At 33.8% G+C, this 24,975-nt stretch overlaps 1 protein-coding gene across 1 annotated transcript in view; it reads right to left on the bottom strand.

Annotated features, from left to right (window-relative positions):
* pnt (ETS transcription factor pointed) overlaps window positions 1-24,975 on the bottom strand; it is a 429,327-nt gene that overhangs the window by 398,809 nt on the left and 5,543 nt on the right. Inside the window, exon 2 of the mRNA XM_085948067.1 lies at window positions 4,714-4,843. Coding sequence (XP_085804193.1) covers window positions 4,714-4,842 — 129 coding nt within the window. The 5' untranslated portion in view covers window position 4,843. The remainder of the gene's footprint in view (window positions 1-4,713; window positions 4,844-24,975) is intronic.

Here is a 24,975-nt window from a genome sequence, read left to right on the forward strand (position 1 = left end):
ATAATGTATTTACTAGAGCCTAATACCCTGTGGTATTATTACAACCAGTTCGAAATTTTATTTAATCCAATTAAATTAGTCGATTCACGCGAGCCTGGCAGGTTATGGGAAAATCATCAGAAGCAGGGAACACAGAATTAATGGAAACTGAAATACGTAACGGGTGTGGAGTAACAGGCAACGGCAAGAATATGAGATAAACTTAAACACGTGTCGAGAATACGTTATTCTAACCTTGTCCTTCGTTCTGACAACTGCTCTAGGTTTGCGCACTGACGCTCATTAAATATTGGTGTATTTGAAGGTTTCAACATACACTATTGCACGTCTATAATGCGTGTTTCATTTTCGTACACTCACATCACTCAAAACCCTGTTTCAAAACGTAGTGTATCGGAATTCTATTTATTAATATGCTATGATCAGAAGCGTAACTAGAATTTCTGAATATGTATATGTGTTGGAAAACACGTATCTGACATAAGGCGTTAAATCTGGTTATTTTTTTAATGTTTTAAACACGTACCTATAGATATGTAATTAAAAATCAAAATTACTTGCAAAACGTATCAAATTGCAGTTTTCGTTAGAGGCATATTCTTACCCTTCAGTTTTCTTGAGCTGACACTTTTCCCTACAAAATCATGACGTCATGCTAAACGAAAATATCAGAATCAGATCCAGACTTAAGCCCATGGCCCCCACATCTTGAAGCGGGCCCTCAGGACAGAATCTTGGGCGGGCCACCCGACCTATCGATATTGTTAGGCAATCTGACGCTCTACAGTGGTGTTTGGTGTTCGAGATCAAATAATATTCAGTGTATTTTTAGCGATTTTTTAACACATCGAATTATGGAGTTGTCGAGTATCACTCAACAATTAGAGCAAATTTAAGATGTGTGTTTATCTCATATATCTGGTCGACCCGTCACGCCGGGCCCCACTTGAGCCCGGGCCCCTAGGCTAGAGCCCTGTCAACCCCCCTTGTGGGGGCCATACGTAAGCCCACGAGTTCGTCTCGACTGCGCAACACATCGAATTTGTTGTCATTCACAAAATGCATGTAACTTAATGTACATCCGCACATCCGTCCATGCATTGATAGTAGTATATCAATGCGTCCATGCGACATTTTTGATAGAAAAAATCTGTTACGGTACGTTACGAAAATTCACTTGACATGGAACATAGGTGGAATAGCGAAAATCGTTTCGGCTAGTCACGTGACGTCACTGTTCCGGAATGGTCTCGCCTGTGCGCGCGGAAGGGGGTTGCAACGTTGCCGACAACTTTGATTTATGACTGTGTCCCAGACGATTTAATGTGTGTGGCCGGGGTTGAGATTTTTTCTCCCTGTCACACACAGAACATTGTTAGCTTACGCACGACAAGATCGAGAGGAATGAAATCAGCTCGGATAAGTCTTCATCCAACAGTTAATTTGTGTTATATTTGGTACAAATCGGTTTACAGGAAGCCAGGCGGGAACCGCGTCAATTTTCATAGCAGATTTTGGCAAAATTCATGAATTCAATAATGAAAACCAACCCAACAAATAATCCAGTATTTGGCTATTTTCAAGATTTATTTACCGCTGGCTTCCTGTAAAATGACAAGAAACTTATATTTAATTGCAGATAGAATTTTAATCGTTTTAACAATGTCAGTTAGGCGGCTCTCGTGGTGCAGTGCGTAAGGCGCTTGTCTTCCACCCGAGTGTTCCTGGGTTCGATCCCGGTCGGGACACAGAGTTTTTCTCAAAGCCTGGGTGTTTGTGAGTGTTCAAAATTACTAACAACCACCGTGTACGAAAAAGCAGGGACATGACATGGTTACTAATAATAATTCTTAAAAAAAAAACAATGTCAGTTAGGATAGAACAAGTTATAATGATCAGTAAATTTGCTTGCATGACTATTATTAATAGTATGTGTGCACAGACGACGTCATGTCGTAGGTAGATTAAGTTTAGTGTTTTCGGATAGCCGATCACTTGGCTGGCATTGTAATAAATTGTGCAGTGGCAAGGAACAATTACTCACGTGATTGGTAAGGCATTGGACGTAGGAAAGTGTTGAAAAAACTAGTCGGCGTTACTCAGGTTCGTTCCAATAGAAAGGAAGTTGATAGACAGGACGTGGAACTTATCTACCTATCGAAAGGGTAGTGAAACAACTTTTTGGATTGCAGCTCAATAATAAGTAGGTATACACGCAGGATTGATTACAAGTGCTTTTATTATTAATCAGATGCTGCGTCCGACAGTAAGTCGATGCTTCGAATAATGTATCCAAAAGACTAGAGCGAGATTCCACCATCAGGGTGGGCGCCTAATAATAGCTTTTATGTGGACAAGACGAGCTGGTTTTCATACGCCATTACCATCCACGCTTCACGCCTCTCCCATTATCACCAACACCTTTATATTTATAACTAGACATAGCTATCTATCTCTGAGACATCTATTTGTTTATTTCATTTATAAAAAACCGGAATTTTAACTTTAACTGAAAATTAAACGAAATGAATTCAACCGACGATTTTGGCTGATTTGTTTTATAAAGTCGTATAAAGTTCATAATATTGATAACATTCCATCTAAAGAAATAGTTTAAAAACCTATCATACATTTTATCAATAATATTAATCTGTGGCAAAGAGTGTTTTGCTAGGTTGAGAGATGATTTTTTCAAAATTAAGCAGATTGAAAAAAATGTAAAAAAAATAACGGTTTGACATAATGAAAAATAAATTTTGTGTTTTCGGGGTAAAAGGGCTTAAGTCAGTTTGATTGCAGCTGCGATAATCGGTTTTAAAATAAATCACAGTTTTCAAAATACTTTTCTAAATATAATATTGTTAAATCGGCAAACGAAGCAACTGACGTACCTATTAGCACCATTCATATAGGAACACGGGAAGGCAAAGAATCGCTAGATATGACATAACATAAAATTTTTGATCGGTTATTGCTTAATTAAATAATTAATAAAATGCTGTGAGCACGATATAAAAATCGAAGATTCTTATAGGGCAAGTGATTTAGGAATAGACACACACATGGAAAACTTAATAATAAACATTGGAGCAGAGTCGGATGACAGCGATGATTATTATTTTTAGAAGAGAACAGTGAATCAGATGAGATGTCATAGTAATGTGCGATTTCTATTGTAAGTAATTTAATACTTTTCTTCATATTGAAAGTAATTTTAACGAATTTAACGTGTAATACGGGCTGCCATTTTCGTAGCTGACAGAAAACTTGCGAACCCACCCGAACTTAAAAAACGCCGTACGTATGTTGTCTAGTTGTAGAAGATAATTGGTGTATCTTTTTTATGTACCTATGTATAATTCAGTTTTTGACATTGTGTTATATTCAATGTTTTGAATAAGTAATTTAACTTAAGACTTAAAAATGATTTTCTCAGTTCAACCTATTTCTACAAATTAAATTATCTATTTATTTTGCTTACATGTGATAAAATCTATGATACACAAAAAAGAGTACAATTCTTTACACACATTGGCATTAAATTTTAATTTCGTTAAAAGTGCCTTGCAACACCAATTAATAACCAATAACTAACAATAATTAGATTAGATCTAGGTACCGAAATTTTAGTAAACATGTCAACACGGGCCCCAACTGTTGTGGCAGCTCGTATCAAAATGAAGACATAAAGAAATTAACAAGAAAAAAAAATGATTGTAGAACACGAAAGATAATATGAAATGCTATATAATAATAGTTAAAAGACTATAATAATATAAACGAACTTTTTTAAACATAGCTTTTATAAAACATTTTACGCAGTGCACTATGTCCGTGTTTTATAAAAGAATGCTTTTAAAATAAATGCTAAAATGAAGCCATGTTTTGAAAGAATTTCAAAACCGGTATTCCAGTATTTATCAATACTGAAATACCGGTTTTAAAAATCCAAAATAATGGAATTTTCCGTACTAAGGAAGCACACTCGTTTACGTTTTTGAAAATGAATTATAAGTTATGTGCTGCTAAAATGCAAATATATTGAGTGAATCCAACAGAGGTGAAAAAATAATAGCACAAATTTCATAAAATATATTTATATTAGTAATTGTCGCGATGAATTACCATAATATTATTTCAAAATAGAAAACATCGCTGACAAAAATGTTCAATTATTCTATAATTATTATTGACGACTGTACAAGCGTTCCTGCAGCCGGACTTATTTGCACTTGGTGAACTTTTGAGGGCTTTTGTTAAAATTATCAATATATTCAAATTATTTGTAAAGAATTACTAGTTCCACAATTATGATCAATACATATTTTTAAATGTCAACATAATAAATGTAGGTTTTTGCTATAAAATAATATTTTTAAAAGATTTTAATAGCTATTTTTTATTGAAAAGCACCTACTTCTGTATTTTTAATGTTTAAGAAATACCAGTATTACTACGGGTATTCAATAAGAAATACCGAAAAACCGGTATTGACATTTTCATTCAGTATTGCAATCCCTAAGCAACATTATCTTCTTTATTGGATTAACATTGTTAAAACAAATATGATGAATTAGTGTTTTTAGGAGTTGGGGCGTTTAATTATCATTAATTCCCTATAATGTATTACAAAGTATTCGCCATATTAAAAAAATCAAAGATATGTGACTCTCATCTGGTAGAGATAAATAATTAATGCGAATTCTCGCTTACCTGTTCGTATGGCGGGCAGAACGTGACGGACTTTCGAGGAGGGGCCGGGCCCTTCGAGGGGTTCGAGGACCCCTCGTAGAAAGGCGCCTCCTCCAGACCGTAGTCCGAGTCTGGACTCTCCAGCTTCATCCTGAAATATAAATATATGAATATATTAGAACAGAGTATATTTAAAATCTAATTGTTTCTGAAATGACCGTACCGTAAGTAACAGTCAATCAGTGCATTTGCATCCAAGTTTTTGCAATTTCAAAGACAATTAATTTTAAGCCAGGTATTCATTTTTTACCATAGACTATATATACATCCTTTTTACCCTTTTTGTATGAGCTACAATTTAAGTTTAAGCGCCCCTTTTGAATTGCGGGAAAGGATACAACAAAAGTAACACTTTCTTTATTTTCACTTAGAGAAAATTCCCTCCCTAAATGCGGCTTCCTCTAGGTTCCTAGCGCAATGATACAGGGATAACAAAGTTTTCCCATTGACTTCAGAGCACAAAAAAGATCGAAGAAATCTGTTTCGAGGAAAAAGGAAGCTGTATATTTATGAAAATAGAGCTGACAAAAGAACTGTTAAGAATTAGCACTATTATCGACCGCATCTGTCAAAAGCCGCAAACATGTCAACACAACTTTACATACATAATATATTTAGTACCTACTTGTCCATTAAAGACAGTGTTTCAATATATTGTAAACTTACAAAATATATAGGTATCTTGTCCAAACATCAAAATATTATACAAACCACCCGACTGACTTTTTCGTGTTAGCTTACTGTAGGTACATAGTTAAAAGTTTAGAAAATATCTGTATTTAGCTAAATATTTTTCCGCCAATTTCCGAAACTGCCATTTTTTGATAGTATTGACTTGTGTGTCCCTGATAACTATTAAAAAGTGATAATCTGTTTGTTCTTCGGTAATGACTAATGACAATAACTGCATTCAATCAAATCGCTAAAAATATTGATATATTCCATTCAGGTGAGAGTTAAGGCGGACGTTATTTCTATACATAGGATCTATCTATACCTACCTATATTTTTTATTATTAGGGTCTACTTAATTCTCTGGGTGTGCTTCCGTGTACATTTTTGCTCACATTACCAACCCTGTATTTTATTTTCATAAATATTGTTAACAATTATATTTCTTTGTTAATTATGGTATGTTATTGAACGCTTTAGATTTTTAATATGTAATTTTCAGTCGGTATATATTAGATAAATCAATTTGAATAAAACATTTTACGGCTATCACACTGAAACGTTACGGAAAGCCATCAAGCGTTGTAATTATAATATCAATCCTTCTAGTTATACGACAAACTCTATGCGAAAACCCCAGTTCGTGATGACTGTATTCAATTTACGTACAATTATAATAAACACAGCCGGCTCCAAAGACCATAAAACACATGTGTTAGATTTACATGATATAAACATAAAGTGTGTTTCGATCTAACTTTTTGTATGAATTTTGATTTTCCTTTGTTGTCACAGGATAATCAAACCACGTCTGTTGGGTACCTACTCTCTCAAATAAGCTGTTGACAAACTAATCCTAAAAATATATCCAAATATATTATATAGACACAAGGAACATAAAAAGCATCAATTTTGAACCAGACGTGAATATGTTATACAAACAGGCTCGCCAGAACACGTATATAACAATGCACAGTGATTCTTAAAATGTATAATAAAACTAATACTGGTGCATCGACTTTTATTGATACTGCGTTACGCCCTGATGCATAGATAGAATGTCACTAATCACCTGTTATTTGGGTAATTAGTATTGCGTGTGCCGTTTACTTGTTTCCGAAAAATGCAAATTATAGTACCGATTATAGGTAATATATGCAAATACAAAAGACTAGCAGTATTAAATACGTCTCATTCTATTTTTCACACTGTCGACATTATGTTATGTTAACAGAACCAGTGGTGAAGGGTGGAAGTAGGATATTAAGATCCGACATAAATATTGCATACTAAACTCTATCGGTCATACGTATTTGCTTTCATTGAACTAAAACTACAAATTGCAGATATTGTTGGTTAGTTTAAAAAAATCAATTAAACCCTGCCTAACCAAACCATAATATTTTGGTACATTTTGGGCGATACGACAAAATTTTGCACACTTTTTCATTAATACTTATTTGTTTTCGTTGGATTAAGAATACATAATTATTATGTATTACACATATTGTTGGTTCATTTTTTTAAATTCATTACGCCCTGCCTAATCCAAACTATGATAGATAAAAAATATAATTATACCTATAAAATATTCAAAGTTATGCATGATTTAATTGCATAGTAATTATAGATAGACGAGTATTTTTTGACTATTATCTATTATGGCTTGGTTTTCGCAAGGTTTAATTGAATTTTAAAAACTAACCAACACCATCTGTAAAGTGTAGTCTTATTTCAATGATAACAAATACTTATGACTGACAAAGTTTAGCTCGCACCATTTATAGCGGATCTTAACTGCCTATCTGCAACCTTAGCTACTGATATCTATAGTCGATGATCAATTTGTAGAGGTTTTTTTATCAGTCGCTCAAAATAGGTGGAATCTTGTGATGTTGTCGACGTCGAACCCGTAGTAGTACCAGGGAAGAAGAAGATAGATAATATAATCACATAAGTAGGTATATACTTATATCTTAGAATGCTATAATCAATTTCAGTTTACCTGATAAAATAAATAATAATTGGGAAGGACTGAATTATAATAATATTTATATTATGTAAACATTATATGTCCCATGTGTCCTACATAATATGAATTTAATACCGTTCCAACATAGGGTTGAATATAATATTATTCGCAAGCGTATTCGCGTGATAATATGAATAACCTAGGGGTTAAAGCGAGATGGAAGTATTTTGACCTTCCTTTACATAATTATTATACACGCACCATGGCATGAAAACGTGATTTTTACAAAACACCTGTTGAATAAATACATAAGGGATGATGAAGGAATGAAAGATTGTCAAACATTATAAAATGTCCAAAAAAATATAACCATTTAATAAATAACTACGAGAATATTATTATTTTAAATTTTAATATGACGTATTGATTGGTCTACGACCACATGTTCTATGGAGTATAAATCTGACTAAAACTGCTCATCAGAAAACTGGAGACTTCAAGGACCAATCACGTCATTAATGAGGAGTTTTAAATAATCATTAAGCGTAAAGAACTTATTGCTAAATCGAACGCAGCGTCCCGTATATTCCGAAATGAGAAATATGATTTACTTCACTTAATGAAAGGAAAGGTAGACAGATGCAGCAGTATAGACAGAACTAGAGGAGAGATATTTGGATTACGATACCTCTGTAAATGGCTCATATGCGAGGCGTTAGTATATATCTATAGGTATATAATTATATTGAGATAGTACAAAAACAAAAAAATGACAAAAACCAAATCACAAAACTAGTCATATAACAAGTCCATTGCAGTGGAATAGGCGAGGTCTCCACGCATCAGTCTCCGGTTTGGCCTGGTGATAAGTAATAAGTGTAAATAGTGTTTATGAATTACCTAAATTTTAGGTAGTTACTCAATTATGACACACTATGTCACATTTTTCACTTATATTTAGTTATAGTAAATAATAGATTGTAATCCGTAGGTACTTTACCAAGAATTTTAGGCACCAGCTGCCTATAGGTCAGTGGTGGCGAACCTATGGCACGCGTTTGGAGTGAAAAAAAAACCTATAATAATAATAAATGACAGATCAGAAGAATAAGCATTACGTTTAATGTAAATATATAATTGCATAGGTCGGTCATTAGGGTTTATGCGTTATTTATAATATTATCGCACTAACTTTATCAGGCGGTGGAGGATGCCGTGCCGCGAACCTCTAATTTTGATCGATTTACAATACATCAGATCACTGTAGCGAGAGAATGCCTCATCTGACCGGAGCGATTCTAGTGTCAATTTGTGCGTAAAGAACCAAACTAATTTATACATTAACAAACAATTTCATTTCTACCAACAAAAAATGACTGTACCAAATAAGAAACAAAAACGTGGTGGAGCTAGTAGAAGTAATTCTTGCAGACGGTTTCAAAATTGGTGGACCGAAATGTATGGCGTAATTGAAAAAAGCGACAAAGCTATATTATGTGTGTTATGTTCTGTGAATGGTATCTAGAACATCATCATTTTTAAATAGGATTCTTAAGAACCACTTTTCCCCATGACAGACGGTTGAAAAATAATATTTGGGAAATTTTGTCACCCGTACGTAAAAAGGTTCGCTAACCATGCTATAGGTAAATGACGTGTAAAGTTTGTAGACACTCAATAAGTCTCAATACGAATGATATAATATGGGTTAATCCTAGTTTTGTATGTCTCACGTAAGCTGTGTTGATTTATACCTATTTATAAAAAGCTAAAAGTACACATAGTCGCTGGAATTTTTGTGATGTTCAATAAATATCATTGTGTACACAGAATAATACTGGCGAATTTTAACTGCCACAATTTGAGAAACTGCGTCATATTGTTGGAAATTTAATGATAAGTAATTACAATTTACCAATTATGGAACTATGTGTAAACATTGCGCCATTCTTAGATGTCTATATAGTGCCGCCTAATATTTCGCTGGTCTGAAATAGTTACCAAGAAAGCAGAATGTTTTTAAAACCTATTCATCATATGCAACAACTTTACTGTTGTGTAGTTGGAAATTAATGAAAATGTGTAGAAAATCCGTTGAAAAAAATAATACAACATTATATTGTTAATGGTCGCACTTTGGTAGTTCAATATATATTATTATACTAGCAAGATGCCACATGATGAAATCAGGTGACACGAAATTAACAGGAACTGACTTACCCTACTGGATGTGGTAGAAATTTTGGTTCCATGGATAAACAGAACATGAAGAAACAGAACGGTGACAAAACAGGACATAAAAAAAACAGAACAGTGACAAAACAGAACAGCGATAAATATAACTATGACCTTTCACGAAAAATATAACATTTAATAATGAAATTGTCGTATATCTATAATAATGTTGTATAGATTTTTAAAAACACAGAGTTTCAATACGCCGTAAAATATATATATATCCTATAATTCCTAAATTCCTAATTGCTGGAAAGCTTCAATTAAGGGGGAGACGCATGCCAGCAGAGAACCTAGCGGAATTATACGAAGCTTGCAATTTGAGATTTTTTTTTGATAATTTACAATTTCAACTGTATTATTTAATAAATATGTATCCGAAAACATTAAAAAGATTTTTTATTTTTTTTTAAACTTAAAGATAAACTTACAATTGTAAAAAAATGTAATAAAATGTGAATTCGTTGCAGGGTCAAATCTTATTATTGCATTATATTTTATGGTCATGATAATCATTAAAATTTAGTTTATTAAGTTTTAGATTTTATGTGGTGTAGATTTTTGACTAATTCATCGTTTTAATATTTTTTTATATATATTTTAAAAAACATCGATTTTTATAAAAATATAAATGTGTATAACTTGAAATCCTTTTTATTTATTTTAACCGAATTATCACTCGTGACTCGTGACTCGTGAGAGTACCTACAGATCTCGGGTGTGTCAAAATATGGGATAAACGATAAAGATAAACAGAATAGCCAGGGGAAAAATAAAACATTCATTTTTGTCGTATTTATTTATTAATTATTGAATACGTATTATACCATGACAAAACAGAACAGCCAGGGGAAAAATAAACATTCATTTTTGTGGACTATAATTGATAAAATACTTATTAAACTTAGTTTATAAACGAAATATATATATAAGTAAATCTAAATACATATTCAATATTTTTAAAATTTTCAAATTTTAAGTGAAATCGTCAACTGTTTATTACAACTTACACATTTTTTTACAAAACCGTTATTTTGAAAACAATGCATTTTTTTATATGTAGAGTATATAAAATTTTATAATGTAATCACTGCATGTTGGCCATTCGGCGTAAACACCTCAATTTATAATATGTTTGATTTTGATAATCATGCACAACTATTCCACTCGATTACTAAGGGTCTCACACTTTTTTTTTATAACTTCAAGGCCTGACCTGTATGAGCATTGGCTAGTAATAATCGCTGGCAAGCTATTAAAAAAATGCATTACTTTCATTAATAACGAATTGTAAAAAAATATATATTATATACCTAATAAACAGTTTATTATTTCATTTATAAACTTAAGTTTTATAAATATTTAATTAATAAATAGATTCCACAAAAATGAATATTTTTTTTCCTCTGGCTGTTCTGTTTTGTCACTGTTCTGTTTTGTCACGTTCTGTTTTGCACTACCATGGTAACTACGTCTGTCTATAGCCGGCCTTGCAACATTCTTAATAATTTAGATATTTTTTTCGTACATCCTTGAATGAGCTTTAATAAATAAGAATCTATATAATAATCTCGCCGCATAATTCTTAAAATAAATTTATTTATCAACGTAACGGTGTCCTTCACAAAAAAAACGATAATTCGGGTAAACGTTTCTTTCCGGTGGCATTAAAATCGTAAATAGATAGTTATCATAATAGAAATAAAGTATTCCTATGATAAGTAGTTAACAAAGTTAAATGCTGTCATTATAATATTAAGTAACTGTGTAGTAGGGATTGCAATTCAAGAATTACCATATTGGTGTTAACCGAATATTAAATTGTTTGAAATTAGACCCTCCCCCCACACATATTATTGTTCTGGGTACGTGCTTGATTACCATCAGTAGATACCATTATATCATTTTTTTAAATATAAAATGCACTCTTTGCAATATTATGTAACGCGGGATATCGCATCAGTTTTTTTAAATATTATCTATCTCATATCCTAAGGAATGTAAATATTTCACAATTACACTTGAAATTCCTCACTAAGAGACGGAAATTTAGCAACGTGTATTATTATCAAATAGTGTACCAATTAATAGGCAAGAATTAATAGATTAAATTCCAAGATTTTTTTTAGATAGCTTTATGTACCTACACCTTAGAGGTCTCGCACATCAGAACTCGCCGCATGCGTCTTACGACGAATTCGTCGATGTGACGTCATCGTAAACCAAGAAACAAACGTTATCAAATGGAGCTTCGCAGATTGGCCGATGCAACTGCAACTCTGCGACCCTGCGACATTCGTCTAGTTGCATTGGCCAAAGCCTGCATGTCGATGTCCGGCCAATATCGACTCCGCGCATGCACACAGCTGCAGAATCGGGCGAATCGGCCATTTCTCTCCAGACTGTCGCTGCGTTTGGTAGAGCTAGCAGCGCTAGACAGATGTGCGAGGTTGTGATCGTGCAACATTCGCCGGCAGTCTTGAAGGTTTTAATTTATGGCCGTCAGGCACACAAGGCGAGTTGTGATGTGCGAGCCGGCTTAGAGGGCTCGCACATCAGAACTCGCCGCATGCGTCTTACGACGAATTCGTCGATGTGACGTCATCGTAAACCAAGAAACAAACGTTATCAAATGGAGTTTCGCAGATTGGCCGATGAAACTGCAACTCTGCGACCCTGCGACATTCGTCTAGTTGCATTGGCCAAAGCCTGCATGTCGATGTCCGGCCAATATCGACTCCGCGCATGCACACAGCTGCAGAATCGGGCGAATCGGCCATTTCTCTCCAGACTGTCGCTCGGTGTCTCTGCGTTTGGTAGAGCTAGAGCTAGCAGCGCTAGGCAGATGTGCGAGGTTGTGATCGTGCAACATTCGCCGGCAGTCTCGAAGGTTTTAATTTATGGCCGTCAGGCACACAAGGCGAGTTGTGATGTGCGAGCCGGCTTACTGTCGAGGATTCGGCACTTTAGGACTTTGGCACGCAAACTATATTCTACTTGATGCTAAGTCAAATGTAATTTGTGAAGGCTGAGAAAAATGCCTTAATGAGAACAACCACTTTGGAAAACTTTTTGTAGCGCAAGACGGTGGTGGTGACTCTGATGAATATTTATTTCAGTAGATGATAATAGAGATCCAAAGATTGCATAATATAATATGGAGTCCTCCGTGGTTTCCTACCAAAATCGATTGAGTAATTTCCAATTCGCCATGAAAAGTGTCATTTCTTTATACATTTTTTTGCAATGAGTTTTTCTTCTTTTTTCAGTGTTCCGGTGATTATGTCCAAGAAGTGTTAAATTAGAATCGTATATAACCGTTTAAGAAAGAAACATAGCGATGCTAAATTGTTGCCTGGCACTGACTGCTTTAGAGGCTCCCTAAGATAAAAAATAACAATATATTTTCAATGTTCAAAATAATAAATGCAAGAATTTTGTTATGCTTTGGGTAATATTTTACAGTCAGTTTGTGAGAAATGAGCATCTTTTTATTTTAATATAATTTAAACAAGTTTGTGAACGGTTGTAACTCTTCGGATGGTCCGTTCTATGGATTGCAATACCGAATGAATATATCAATACAGGTATTCGTCAAAACATATTATAGAAAAAAAGAAGTGGGTACCTACTTACCTATCGATAAATATAACCATTAAAATCTATTTAAAATACCATTTTATATCAACCTACCTACATTTATTATGTTGACCTTTATACATAATGTATAGACTATAGATCATAATATTTTAGAAAAGCTAATTTTTACAAATACTATTAGTCCGGGCAGAGGAAAATCTCTATCAAATTCAACGTATGTTGGATGTAGGTACTATCAACGTTGGATCAATAGTTATAGAATAATTGGAAATATTTGCCAGGAGTGTTTTCATTCTTACAATATTTTAATCATCGCGACAATTCTATAAGTATATTTTTGAGGGATTTTGTATTAATATTATTTAACTTTTGTTGGTTTCATTCAATATATTTGCGTTTTGGCAGCATAAAACTTATGCATTAAATTTAATATATATTATAGTATCTACTTAGTAGGTAAGTAATGAAAAATAACATTAAATTCATTTTCAAAAAACATACACGTGTATGCTTTCATAATACCGAAAATAACGGTATTTCGGTATCGATAAATAATTGAATACCGGTATTACAATCCCTAGTCCCTTCTAAATTTTGGCGTGAAACGAAAACGTTACGAAAACGAAAGGTTGATAAAATACTGTAGCAGTATTTCTATTTAGTCGGTTAGGCATTTAAAACTTAGATAAGAAAAATATGTTGACATATTATAATTATATTATTGTCATTTAAATAAGTGAACGCAGAAGATACCTACCCAGAAAAGTATTATTAATATTATTATTAAAGAGTTGCATTACTTTATTATCATTCTTCTTAGAAATCATTAAAAAAAACAGTCACACTGAAATAATAGGACTCCAGATAACATAACACTAAACATGGCCAAGTAGGTATTACCATATTATTTTAAAACCATTCATTGTTCACTTGACGCTAATTTCATGTACCTAATCACACCAGATTCATCCAAAAGCAAATCAACATCAAATGAATAAATATAACCTAAAAACATTTCAAATGTTAAATAAACCAACAGCACTACATGTCTGTTAGTATTATATTTAGGATGTACTGTATCTAAGTCCTTATTATAATTACTATAATTATTATAATTACCTACCACAGCAGGCGCGCACACAAGGGCGGGGGGGGGGTTGTTATCAGATCCTGCCCCCGCCCAGGAATTACCAAAATACGATTTATTTAGGTGAACACTTCCTCTTATTCAAGACCTTTTAACTGAAGTTCGTAACCAAGATGATTTGACAGTCGAATTGTCTTCTCGAAGGGTTGAAGGCATGTGTGTATAAAAGACACGCATTCTGACTCGCCATGCCCAAAAGACAAGAGAGCGGACGACACAAACGGACACTAACGATTCTAATAATTACTCATGTTAGGCCACGCATATTCTATTGCCAGCTGTGTATGCGACAGGTCGCAATAACTAGTAGGTGAATACAGGTAGTTATAACAGAATGTTAGGTATTCATCGCTATACCGTGTGTCTGGGTATATGGAATGTACCTGGAAAATGTAGTGGTAGTATGGGGGGTAAATACTGAAGTCAGTATAATCTCCTAGATCAGGGGTGGGCAAACTGCGGCCCGCGGGCCGCATGTGGCCCGCCGGGTGTTTTTTTGCGGCCCGCCATCATTAATTGTACTTCTTATTACGAACAACTTTTTTTTATATATTTTTTAAAAAATATTGACAATAGATTAAAATTTGAAGAATTTGTTGTTTCGTAAATGTATTATCTCAGTACGTCTTCCTTGCGTCTTGTCTCATACTATGTAACCACTATTTTCTACGTTGAACATCGTGACACATTTAATAACGCTTTCGCTGCTGAAGAGATAATGAGATTTTAATTGCCCCCTTTAAAATGCACGTTAATTACATCGATCGGCCGCCTGGTCATTACGCACCGTGTGCGTCTTCCGCGTCCAAAGTATTAAATACTTTTAATTCCGCGTTGTAAAGAAAAAAAATATATGCCCATGATATGGTAAAAAGTTTGAATGGATTTCAATTAAAACTCAAGTAATTCCTTCGACAAATATCAAATAGCAACGTGGACCACTTTCCAACTTTGAAGATGCTGAATGTAATATCAGAATATAAATTTGACGAATATCGTAAAATTATTAAAGCTCGGAATGACGATTTTTCACAAAGATTAGGTGACTTCCAAAAAATTGAGACAAGTTTAGCAATAGCATACGATCCATTTTCAATAGATATTGATAGTGTACCGACAGACCTACAACTTGAGATTATTGATCTGCAGTGTGACACTGATTTAAGAGAATTGCCGTGCCGAATTCACGTCGTGAAGAAATCTCCAAATTTTACAATACCCTTAATTCAGACAAATTCGACCAACTTAAAGATTATGCAAGAAAAATGTTCGTTATTTTTGGATCAACCTATATATGTGAACAAACATTTTCGATCATGAACCTCAATAAAAATTCTTTACGATCAAATATCTCCGATGCCCATTTACAAGCAGTTTTGAGACTATCAACTACAAAATTAACACCTGAATTTAAAAAAATGTTAAAAAAATGTACTTACAACAGTTTCATTCTTCTCATTATTTTTTTTGTAATGTTTATTTTTCGTGATAATAAATAGTGTATATCTAAAAATGGTATTTTACTTGCATCTACCTACATCCAAAAAGTTTGCCCCCCCCCTGTCCTAGATTGTAGATATTAACCCTGTCGCATAAAAACGGTAGGTACAAGTCAGCGGCAAACACATTTTGAAAATAGCCGACATACTTACTGGATTATTTGTTAGGTTGGGTTAGTTAATGTTAGATTAAGTTAGGTTAGGTTAGGTTTTTATTCTGGAATTCATCAATTTTGCCAAAATCGGCTATGATAATTAACGCGGTTCCCGCCTGGCTTCCCCATAACCAACTTGTACCAAAAATACAATGATAAATTTTATTATTACGAATATTTTTTTCCCAACGGACTCCCCATACCTCTTTCTGTATGCACGCCTGTACTACAGTCTACCATCCTTCAACGGGTACCCTACGCCACTGGACGATAATGAATCGTAAAAATAGGAAATATTTTATATTATAATTTTTTGCTGAGCCAATTTCAAAACGTTGTTTTTGCTCGCCTATACAATCGTATTCCGGTGAGATGTTTGGATATAAATGTAATTCCAGCAATTCAGTAAGTTTGTATAGACACGCGATTAGTCGTTAAATAAAAAAATATATTATTATGTGGGACTGGCACACCAAACGAAAGATTGAGCTGAACCATTTGGAGTTGCGTGATGCGTCTGACTGCTGCATCACTGTCTGCCACAAGTTACCACTTCGTGACATAATGACAGCGCAGTGTTTCACTCGTTACTTCATTAGGGTTACCAAAAAGAGTAAGTATTGTAAACTAATAACATTAGGGTTACCAAAAATACCAAGTATTGTAAACTAATGAGTCTAATGACATTAGATCAACTTATTACAGGATACGATCGAGCAGGATTTCTTGGAGAGAGTGGTTTTAATATATTTACATACTGCATTTAGCACGTGGAGACACTCTTATTCTTCAAGACAAGTAAGTTTCATTTGGGTTTAATATTACATAAGGTTACAAATTATGTCGCTATTGAATGAGCGAGTCCGCAAATCCCGAAACCCACCACTGATCGTATGGTGCATAAAATGGCGTTATTATTTTCATAGCAACCTTATCTAGGGTTCCCAGACGTCCTCTTTGCCCGATATCGTTTTTCATTTTTAACGAATAATGCGTAATATGTCCTCTTTTTCCACTATGAACATTTTATGCTCCTATTTTGTAAAATCGTACACCATACGGCATGGGATTATGGGGCGGCTGCTCATTATGAAATATGTCCCTTTTTATCATCGTCAAATATGCCAACCTTATATATATTAATTTAGACCAGGGGTAGTCAACCTGGTCCCTACCGCCCACTAGTGGGCGTTCCAGCTTTCATGGTGGGCGGTAGGGGTTTTAAAAAAAATCATTATGTTTTCATAAAATTCCCCGTAACCATTTAAATTTCAGAAATATACTATTTGTATTTCCGAAAGAGGAGACCTTCGTTTGTTCCTCCCAAAAATTGGGCCAGATATCCAGTATTTAGTTTCGCAGCATCAGCCACAGAGATCTCATAAATAATTAAATTTCATCAGACTTCATGCTTCTATGTATGCAAAAAAATAAATAAAATTATAGATTTAACTTCAGTACCTAAGTTGTTTTATAAAGATTTATTCTGCGAAACTTAGCGAAAGTCTGGCATAGAATATTTGGTAAGTAAATATTATTATATGCTTTGAGTTGTTGTAACTCTGCTTTATAAATTTTATAAAGTAAAGTTACTTCCCTACTTCATAACTATGGAATCGATGGGAGGTTAGAAAACTACCAACAGAGATACAAAAGTGGGCGGTAGATATAAAAAGGTTGATTAGGTACCCCTGATTTGGACTGTTTATACTTAAATTTATGTTGTTATATTGTAGTGGGAAGTTAAACCTAATATTTGGTATATGGGCGGTTTTGAGTAATACAATGAAAATACATAGGTATAAATAGTAATAATAATCGACTGCCGATTTAAAATCTGACAGCCCGCTCGCAACTGGAAAGTGCAAGCTTTCGAGTCTTTTGATAACACAAAGCTGTGCTAAGATGCACCCACGCCCTCCCCCGCTGTCCCGAGCATCTATGCACCGGCTGACGGCACCACGATTCACGACAGCCGAACAGCTGTCGCTCCACGGTCGGTGCAGTATTAATTTTTGTGCGTAGGCCAGTGTTTCACAACATGCTGCCATATTCATATTATTAATATTGACATACCTAAATGATATTTCAGAATGACGATATGTCCACAATTCAATATTATTTTGTTATAAATAGCGTTCGTGTTTCAAGTGGCTGATTTTAACGTCAGTTTCTTTTTTTTTCCGTTATTTTATTATCAATTACAACCATTTTTAAATTAGTCAATCAACCCGTAATATTGCAATAAATATAAGCAAAACCAAAGCGTGAGAATTTCGCTGGAGTGGGGGGAAGAACAAACTTTCGCTCGCTTGGTCTAAATGCGGCTTAATAAATCCACGAACAGTGCGTAATTTTGTATCTCAATTATATGCGGCCATCTCTTTCCAGCAAGACTGCCCACAGTGAACTGTGCTACGGCGAAATGTAATACAACGGACAATTTACACGTAGCCGATGAATGACAGTATAAATTCAATATCATAAAGTGTGAAAAACTACCTGAATAGAATACAATACTTACATACCTCACAACTACAGTACCTATTACGAGATAAATAACAATATCGAAGATTAATATAGATACTTATTGCGTTAAAATATTATAAGTATCATTATTATTAGTGTGTTTATGAAGAAACTGAAATGTTGAGAAGCTCTGCTAAAGACGGTGCAATGATGCACCGACCCGATCTGAATCTGTTCGCAAACGTTCGAATTTCAAACACAACGTTGCCAGGCGATCCCAGTATAAATAAAAGTAGGTAGATTCCATCATCATTTTAGCAATCTATTTACTTAGGTAGGTACATAGATAAGGTCGTATTTGACAAGTGAAATAGTTCAATAACAATAATTATTTTAATTATAACGTCGATGTCATGTAAATAATTAAGCATGAATATGTTTGAACGTTATCTATTTACATGACTAACTAAATACATAGTATAGATCTACCATCATAAATTGGCGTTTCAGCGAGGGCGCTAGTATGACATTGAGAATTTTACCATAACTAACAAAAAAATAGTAATTTATAATTTATTATTGGTAGTAGATTTCTGTACAAATATTATGCAATCCATAATTCGAGAAACATGTTGTAAAATTAAATGGCATTTATAACAAATTTATCCTCGATAAACAATTTTAGTTTCAAATTCGACCGGCTGCCAACTTACGATGGTAGATCTTTAGGTATGATTATTATTTGTAACCTCAAATTAATTTAAATTAGCAAATCGAGTTTTCTTATATAAGTTTAAAGATACCAAAATCAACGGCATAATCGTTAGCCAAAGAATTAAGCCAGTTCCAAGAATCGACAACGGTGATCACACGTCATTTTACTTGTAAAACTCAATATAGGTACCTAGATATGCACACATACATATCAATTATTATTGTACCCAAGTAAATTCCAGTAACGTTCCATATTTACTTGGCTTATAAAATACATAATATTATTGTAGCCTCAGCTCAGCTTAATTTAGATTTACAGATGGAGTGTTCTGTATGTACAGAAATAATAGTAAATCGATTGCCAGATAATTAAAGCAATGTAACCAGTAACCTAACCACTGTAACTTGTAAGTGTAACCTAACCAACCTATGTACCTATACCTACTTATATTTTTGTCTTCAGAAAGGACGAACCATGCTATGATTGCTTGGTAAAGATTTTCCTGTTTTAAATCGACTGATGCTCCTCCAGACTTGATTAATAATTGAATCTTTGGGTACAAGTCTGTTTACTGGAAGCCAGGCGGGAACAGCGGCAATTTTTAAGACCGATTCATGGCAAAATTCATGAATTCAAGAATGATAACCTAACCCAACCTAACAAATAATCCAGTATATCGGCTATTTTCAAAATGTATTCCAATAGATAGACGAAAACCAATCTTTGACATTCATCGAGATACAATTTACTTGGTAGAATTCCATTATTATGGAATATTATAATTGTATTCATCATCATCCTGGATCTGTCCACTGCCGGATGAAGGTCTCAGGAAGCTAATTTAATTCTTCTCAACGTTCTGCATTGCCAGTTCAAAAGCCACGTAAGTCATCGATTTTATATAACTCGTAACGTAACGTGACGTAAGTATAAAATATAAAACAATGTTTAAAAACTTGAAATATGGATGTACGTAGATAATAATTTCTGACGCAGGGACTTGAGTCTAGAATCTTGGCTTGAAAACATACCCCTTTCGGCAATTCAGTCGCGTGCTAACACCACCATTTTACCGTTCAGTAAATTATACTAATAGGTATTAGCATATTTTCAACACGAAAATCGAAATAAGTACCTGACCTTTTATGAAATTATCACATTTAAATAAACAACCCCTTGGCTTATTAGCATACAACATAATTAGGTATAAATCGATTTGTGCATTTAATAGTGACCATTTACTGGCTGTTTTACAGATAAACTTTAAAGCTTAGAACGACCTGAATTAATGTAGTATGCCTAAGGTTGATTTTATTCGAGTTGATTTAAAAATGGAACACCAGTTTAAAATATACAATAATAGGGATAGATGATCTATAAGGGATAGATACTTATCACATAAATCTAAATCACAAGATTAGCTGTGTATTTTAAAATAAAAAATCATTTTACTAAGAATTTACAGTTACTACCACAGTACCTATTGATACTTATTTTATACAGCCTAAATGCGGTGCGGAAGGCAATAATTGATGCCTTCGAAATTTAGTGTTGGCGCCAAATGCTTCGTATTTCATCGTAGAGCACAGGACAAACCAGTCAATCATCCAGAGACTGTAGAAAGGAACGGCTTATGACAATATGTCTGAGACGCATTTTGCTGTTTTTTTTTTACATATTGTTCGGTGCGGACCAGATAACTTGGAGACTGATGGTTTTGCCTTCATGGAAGGCGAAGCAGAGGAAGAGCGCTGGAGCTACCAAATGAAGGAGATGACTAGGGGCAGCACTCACTCTGCCCAAAGAGAAGCAGAAGATCGAGAGGGGAGGAAGGGTTTGGTGGCTCAATAGACTACAAAATTCCAAGGTGGCCACAGTACTCACAATCCTCAGTCATGAGGGAACAATCAAGAAGAAGAAGAAAAAGGCTATATAATCTATACACTTTACATTTATATATTATAATGATGTAAAAGCATATTGTGTACAATGTCATGTAGTGAGTGCGCGGGATTTTCTGGTAGGTACCTATCTTTCAAACAAACCAACCACTCCCTCGAAATTTAATCACGATGATTAGTTTTCTGTCGTCCATTAGAAAGTAGGCACCAGGGTTACAGTAGTTATTTACTGAACAAAATGTATAGGTACTTAATTAAAAGCTAGTATTTTATTCAATAATGAATAACAATATTAATACTAGTGTAACTAGAGTACCTATATGTACGTTTTATAACTTTGCACTTTTTTGCACTATTTACTATACTGATACGCCTCTTTGCCTGATTACATCGCATAAAATTAGATCAAATGATATTTACTTGTATTAATATATTATGTAGTAATAAATAAATATACAGAGAAAAATATTTTTAGAATACCTATATTAGATCATTTTCATCCTAGAGCCAGAGTGCAAAATTATGAACTTAGGCTATTGATACTAGATAGTAAAGTTATGAAGCATTATTATACTCTACATAAGCGTATCACATTTCATAAACGTTAACCCTTATATTTTTGCGTATTCCTACCAATTGAATAATTCTCACGGGACCCGTTAGGGTTGAAGAGACTAGATTTTACACCCCCATAATTATTATGAGGTAGGAGACGCATTCAAACTTCTACGATGAACAAAATCACAGCCTTTGTTGGGAAAAAATACAACCCTCATAAAAATATTATAAACATGTAAACCGAGCCAGTGGCATGCAAAAAATATGAAGGTAGTCATTGGAAAACTTTGGTAGTAGAGAAAAGGTGCCATTATGGATTCAAATCACAGACAGAATTTTGAATCCCTAGATATTGGGATTAGTATTCTTGACCGTGTTCAAGTGTTCAAGCACGATTGATGAAAACATGAAATTTTGACAATAATATAAACATGCATTAGTTTCGTTACTAAATACGAAGTAGGTAGGTATATTTTTATTGTATCCCATCATCAGCATTTGTCTTCTTTTTAATTTACTACAACAAGCAATGAGGACCAATGACAGTAGTGTAGTAGTAGTAAAACAATGACAGAAACACGCAGAATAGAACTAGAATGAGTTGCAAGTGACTTACGAAATGGACTACGAGGAATTTGAGGAAGCCATGCCAAATCACGGATGTGACACCGGATCATCAGGGATGGAGAAAATTCCTGCACGAGACCAAGATCCGCAAAGGAATTTAGTAGCAAAAATCATTATAGCAAGTTTTAGGTAGGTACTATAAATACGTATGCAGTTGGCCGTATCACAACTCATCGAGAGATATTTATCGAAATTAGATGGCCGTGTAGTACTAAGAGCATATCCATGTCTAAATAAAATATCTATGAATGATGTATCCAAAATTTTGTACATACCCATCACAGTTCACCGTGAGATGTTGTATCGCAAATATATGTATTACGACCATATAATGTTGAGAATAAGTCGTGTCTGAATAAAACATTAATACTTACCTAAAATACCATAAATACGTAATAACAACCACCGGAATACAAGTGAAAGATAGAAGAAAGAAGTAGGTAAGTTAATTAAAATTAAGTATATTTTATTTAAAATTCTGGTAAGCCCTCGTAAGTATCAAGTCGTACCTGTCAAATATCTGTTAATAATGGTTAATGACAGAGTTATTCTCAGATATTTCATTTGAATCCTTCGCGATCGACGCGTAATTTTTTGATCTCAATGCTATACCGCCGTCTCGTATCGGCACAAAATCTCACGGTGAACTGTCCTACAGCTAAATGTAATACGTACAATTTAGATTTACTCATATCAATAAGCCTTTTTAAGACAATCATAAGATAATATTATTGTCTCTATTGCTACAACATTTTCATGTTTAAACAATGAAAAATAATTTGTACATATAGCAGTACAATGCCCTAAATATGAACGACACAGAGTACAGCTGCGAATTGCGGATATCTTTGAGAATGTCGATGAATTGAAAGGTGCCCTGGCGGTGGGTAGAACGGAAGAGCTTGGCAGAATTGTAAAGTTCTTTAACAGAATTGAAGTGAGGACCTGATCGGCGGATCCTCTTCTAGATGAGAAGAGGCGATATGACAGCGAGTCGAGGTCAAAGCCTCGGTAAAATCATAAAAAAAAATTTAAATAGTCGATTTATAAAATATAAAAAGCTTGGTCTAATTTTCCAATACATAATGATACAACCAATTTAAAAACATGAATTACAATATTGTAATAGGTATTTTTTACTGATATCCCAACCAATTTTAATAATTTGCCTACCTATAAGTAGGTACATATTTATTTTAATTAACAGAATGTTTTTTCCATAAATAATATATCGACAGTTAACACCATCAAATCAAGTAGGTACTTGTTGTTTTTATTAATTAAAAACAACAATACAATGCAGTTCCACCATGAATTGACAGTTAACAAAATAAAAGAAAAAAGTAGGTACTTACCTAATAATATAAAAATACTAAAATTGAATTAATTTATTAGGTTAACATTGCGATATAAAAATGTTCCATGTTGTTGAGATTACCTACGTATTCTTTTATTACCAATGTAAACGAAGCCACAATCACTAATATTGGTAGAGATTACTTGGTAATCTTGGTATAATAAAAATGATAAGATTATAATAATATTACGTATTCATTGAATTATGGCAACAAAACGACCAATGCCAAAATTATGTAAATATTGTAAACGGTTGACAGCCGCTGCCCAGAGGCTTGATCACTTGAGATGAACAACTAACAGTCGGTGCCAAGTGGGAACACAAGATGCAGATGATTTTTGACGATACAACGTTGCAGGCATAGGTTAAGTATATTGCATGAGTACTTAATAAAATATTGTTATGATTAAAAAATTACCATGTTTCGTGACAGTTTTCATAATTTTATTTAAAAACCACCGAATAACTCAGAACTATTCTAACTCACATTGGAAAATTTTTAGAAGGGAGTTCTTTGAAACAACCTGCTCAAGTTATTTATTATTTGTACAGATAAATGTATAAGTACATAATATTTTAGGACTAGGTATATTGATGAAAATAATGATGCATACATGTCGCAATATAAATAAGGATAATTCAAAGAACACTTTTATAAAATATTTCAAATGTGAGTTAGAATAGTTCTGCATTCATTCAATGATTTGGTAGGTACTGAAAATTTAGGTGGAAACACTGCATCATTTTGTATGTATCTATAACTTAATCTAAGGGGTGAAGGAATAATTTAATTTGCCATATTTGGCGCAATTTTCTTATATGTTTACCAATTCTTCTAAATTTCGTTTTTTACCAGTCATAGTAAACGTGAAACCGTTTAGTACATTCGACACTGGTTGCCGGTAAGTTTGCTACTTAACTGTGGTTACTAATTGCCATTCAATCTACTAAATTGACAAAAATTTTGTTCCATATTCCATTCGTATATTATACGAATTTCACTACGACAATAAAATGGTTCGGTCCTGGAAGATTGGAAGGATCTTACGGGGAGGCTTTCATCGGGCAATGGAATGACTCCGGATAACAATGACATTAATCATTGCCGGATAATGACAACGTTGGAGATATATAACTTTACCACGTTTTTATTAGCTCGTATTCTTGTTTGCCCATACAGATTTTTTCTTGTGTGTCCAGTACACATTTTTTCTTGTTTGTCCAAGATTTGTGTTGGACGATTGAAGATTTTTAACTAATTTCCCGACTAGCTAGACATTTGAAACTCTTAGAATATACCAGAACACGACGACAAT

Source organism: Rhyacophila brunnea, unplaced genomic scaffold, assembly GCF_057557595.1.
Source record: "Rhyacophila brunnea isolate RB1 unplaced genomic scaffold, BYU_Rbru_1.0 scaffold_20, whole genome shotgun sequence".
NCBI lineage: Eukaryota > Metazoa > Arthropoda > Insecta > Trichoptera > Rhyacophilidae > Rhyacophila > Rhyacophila brunnea.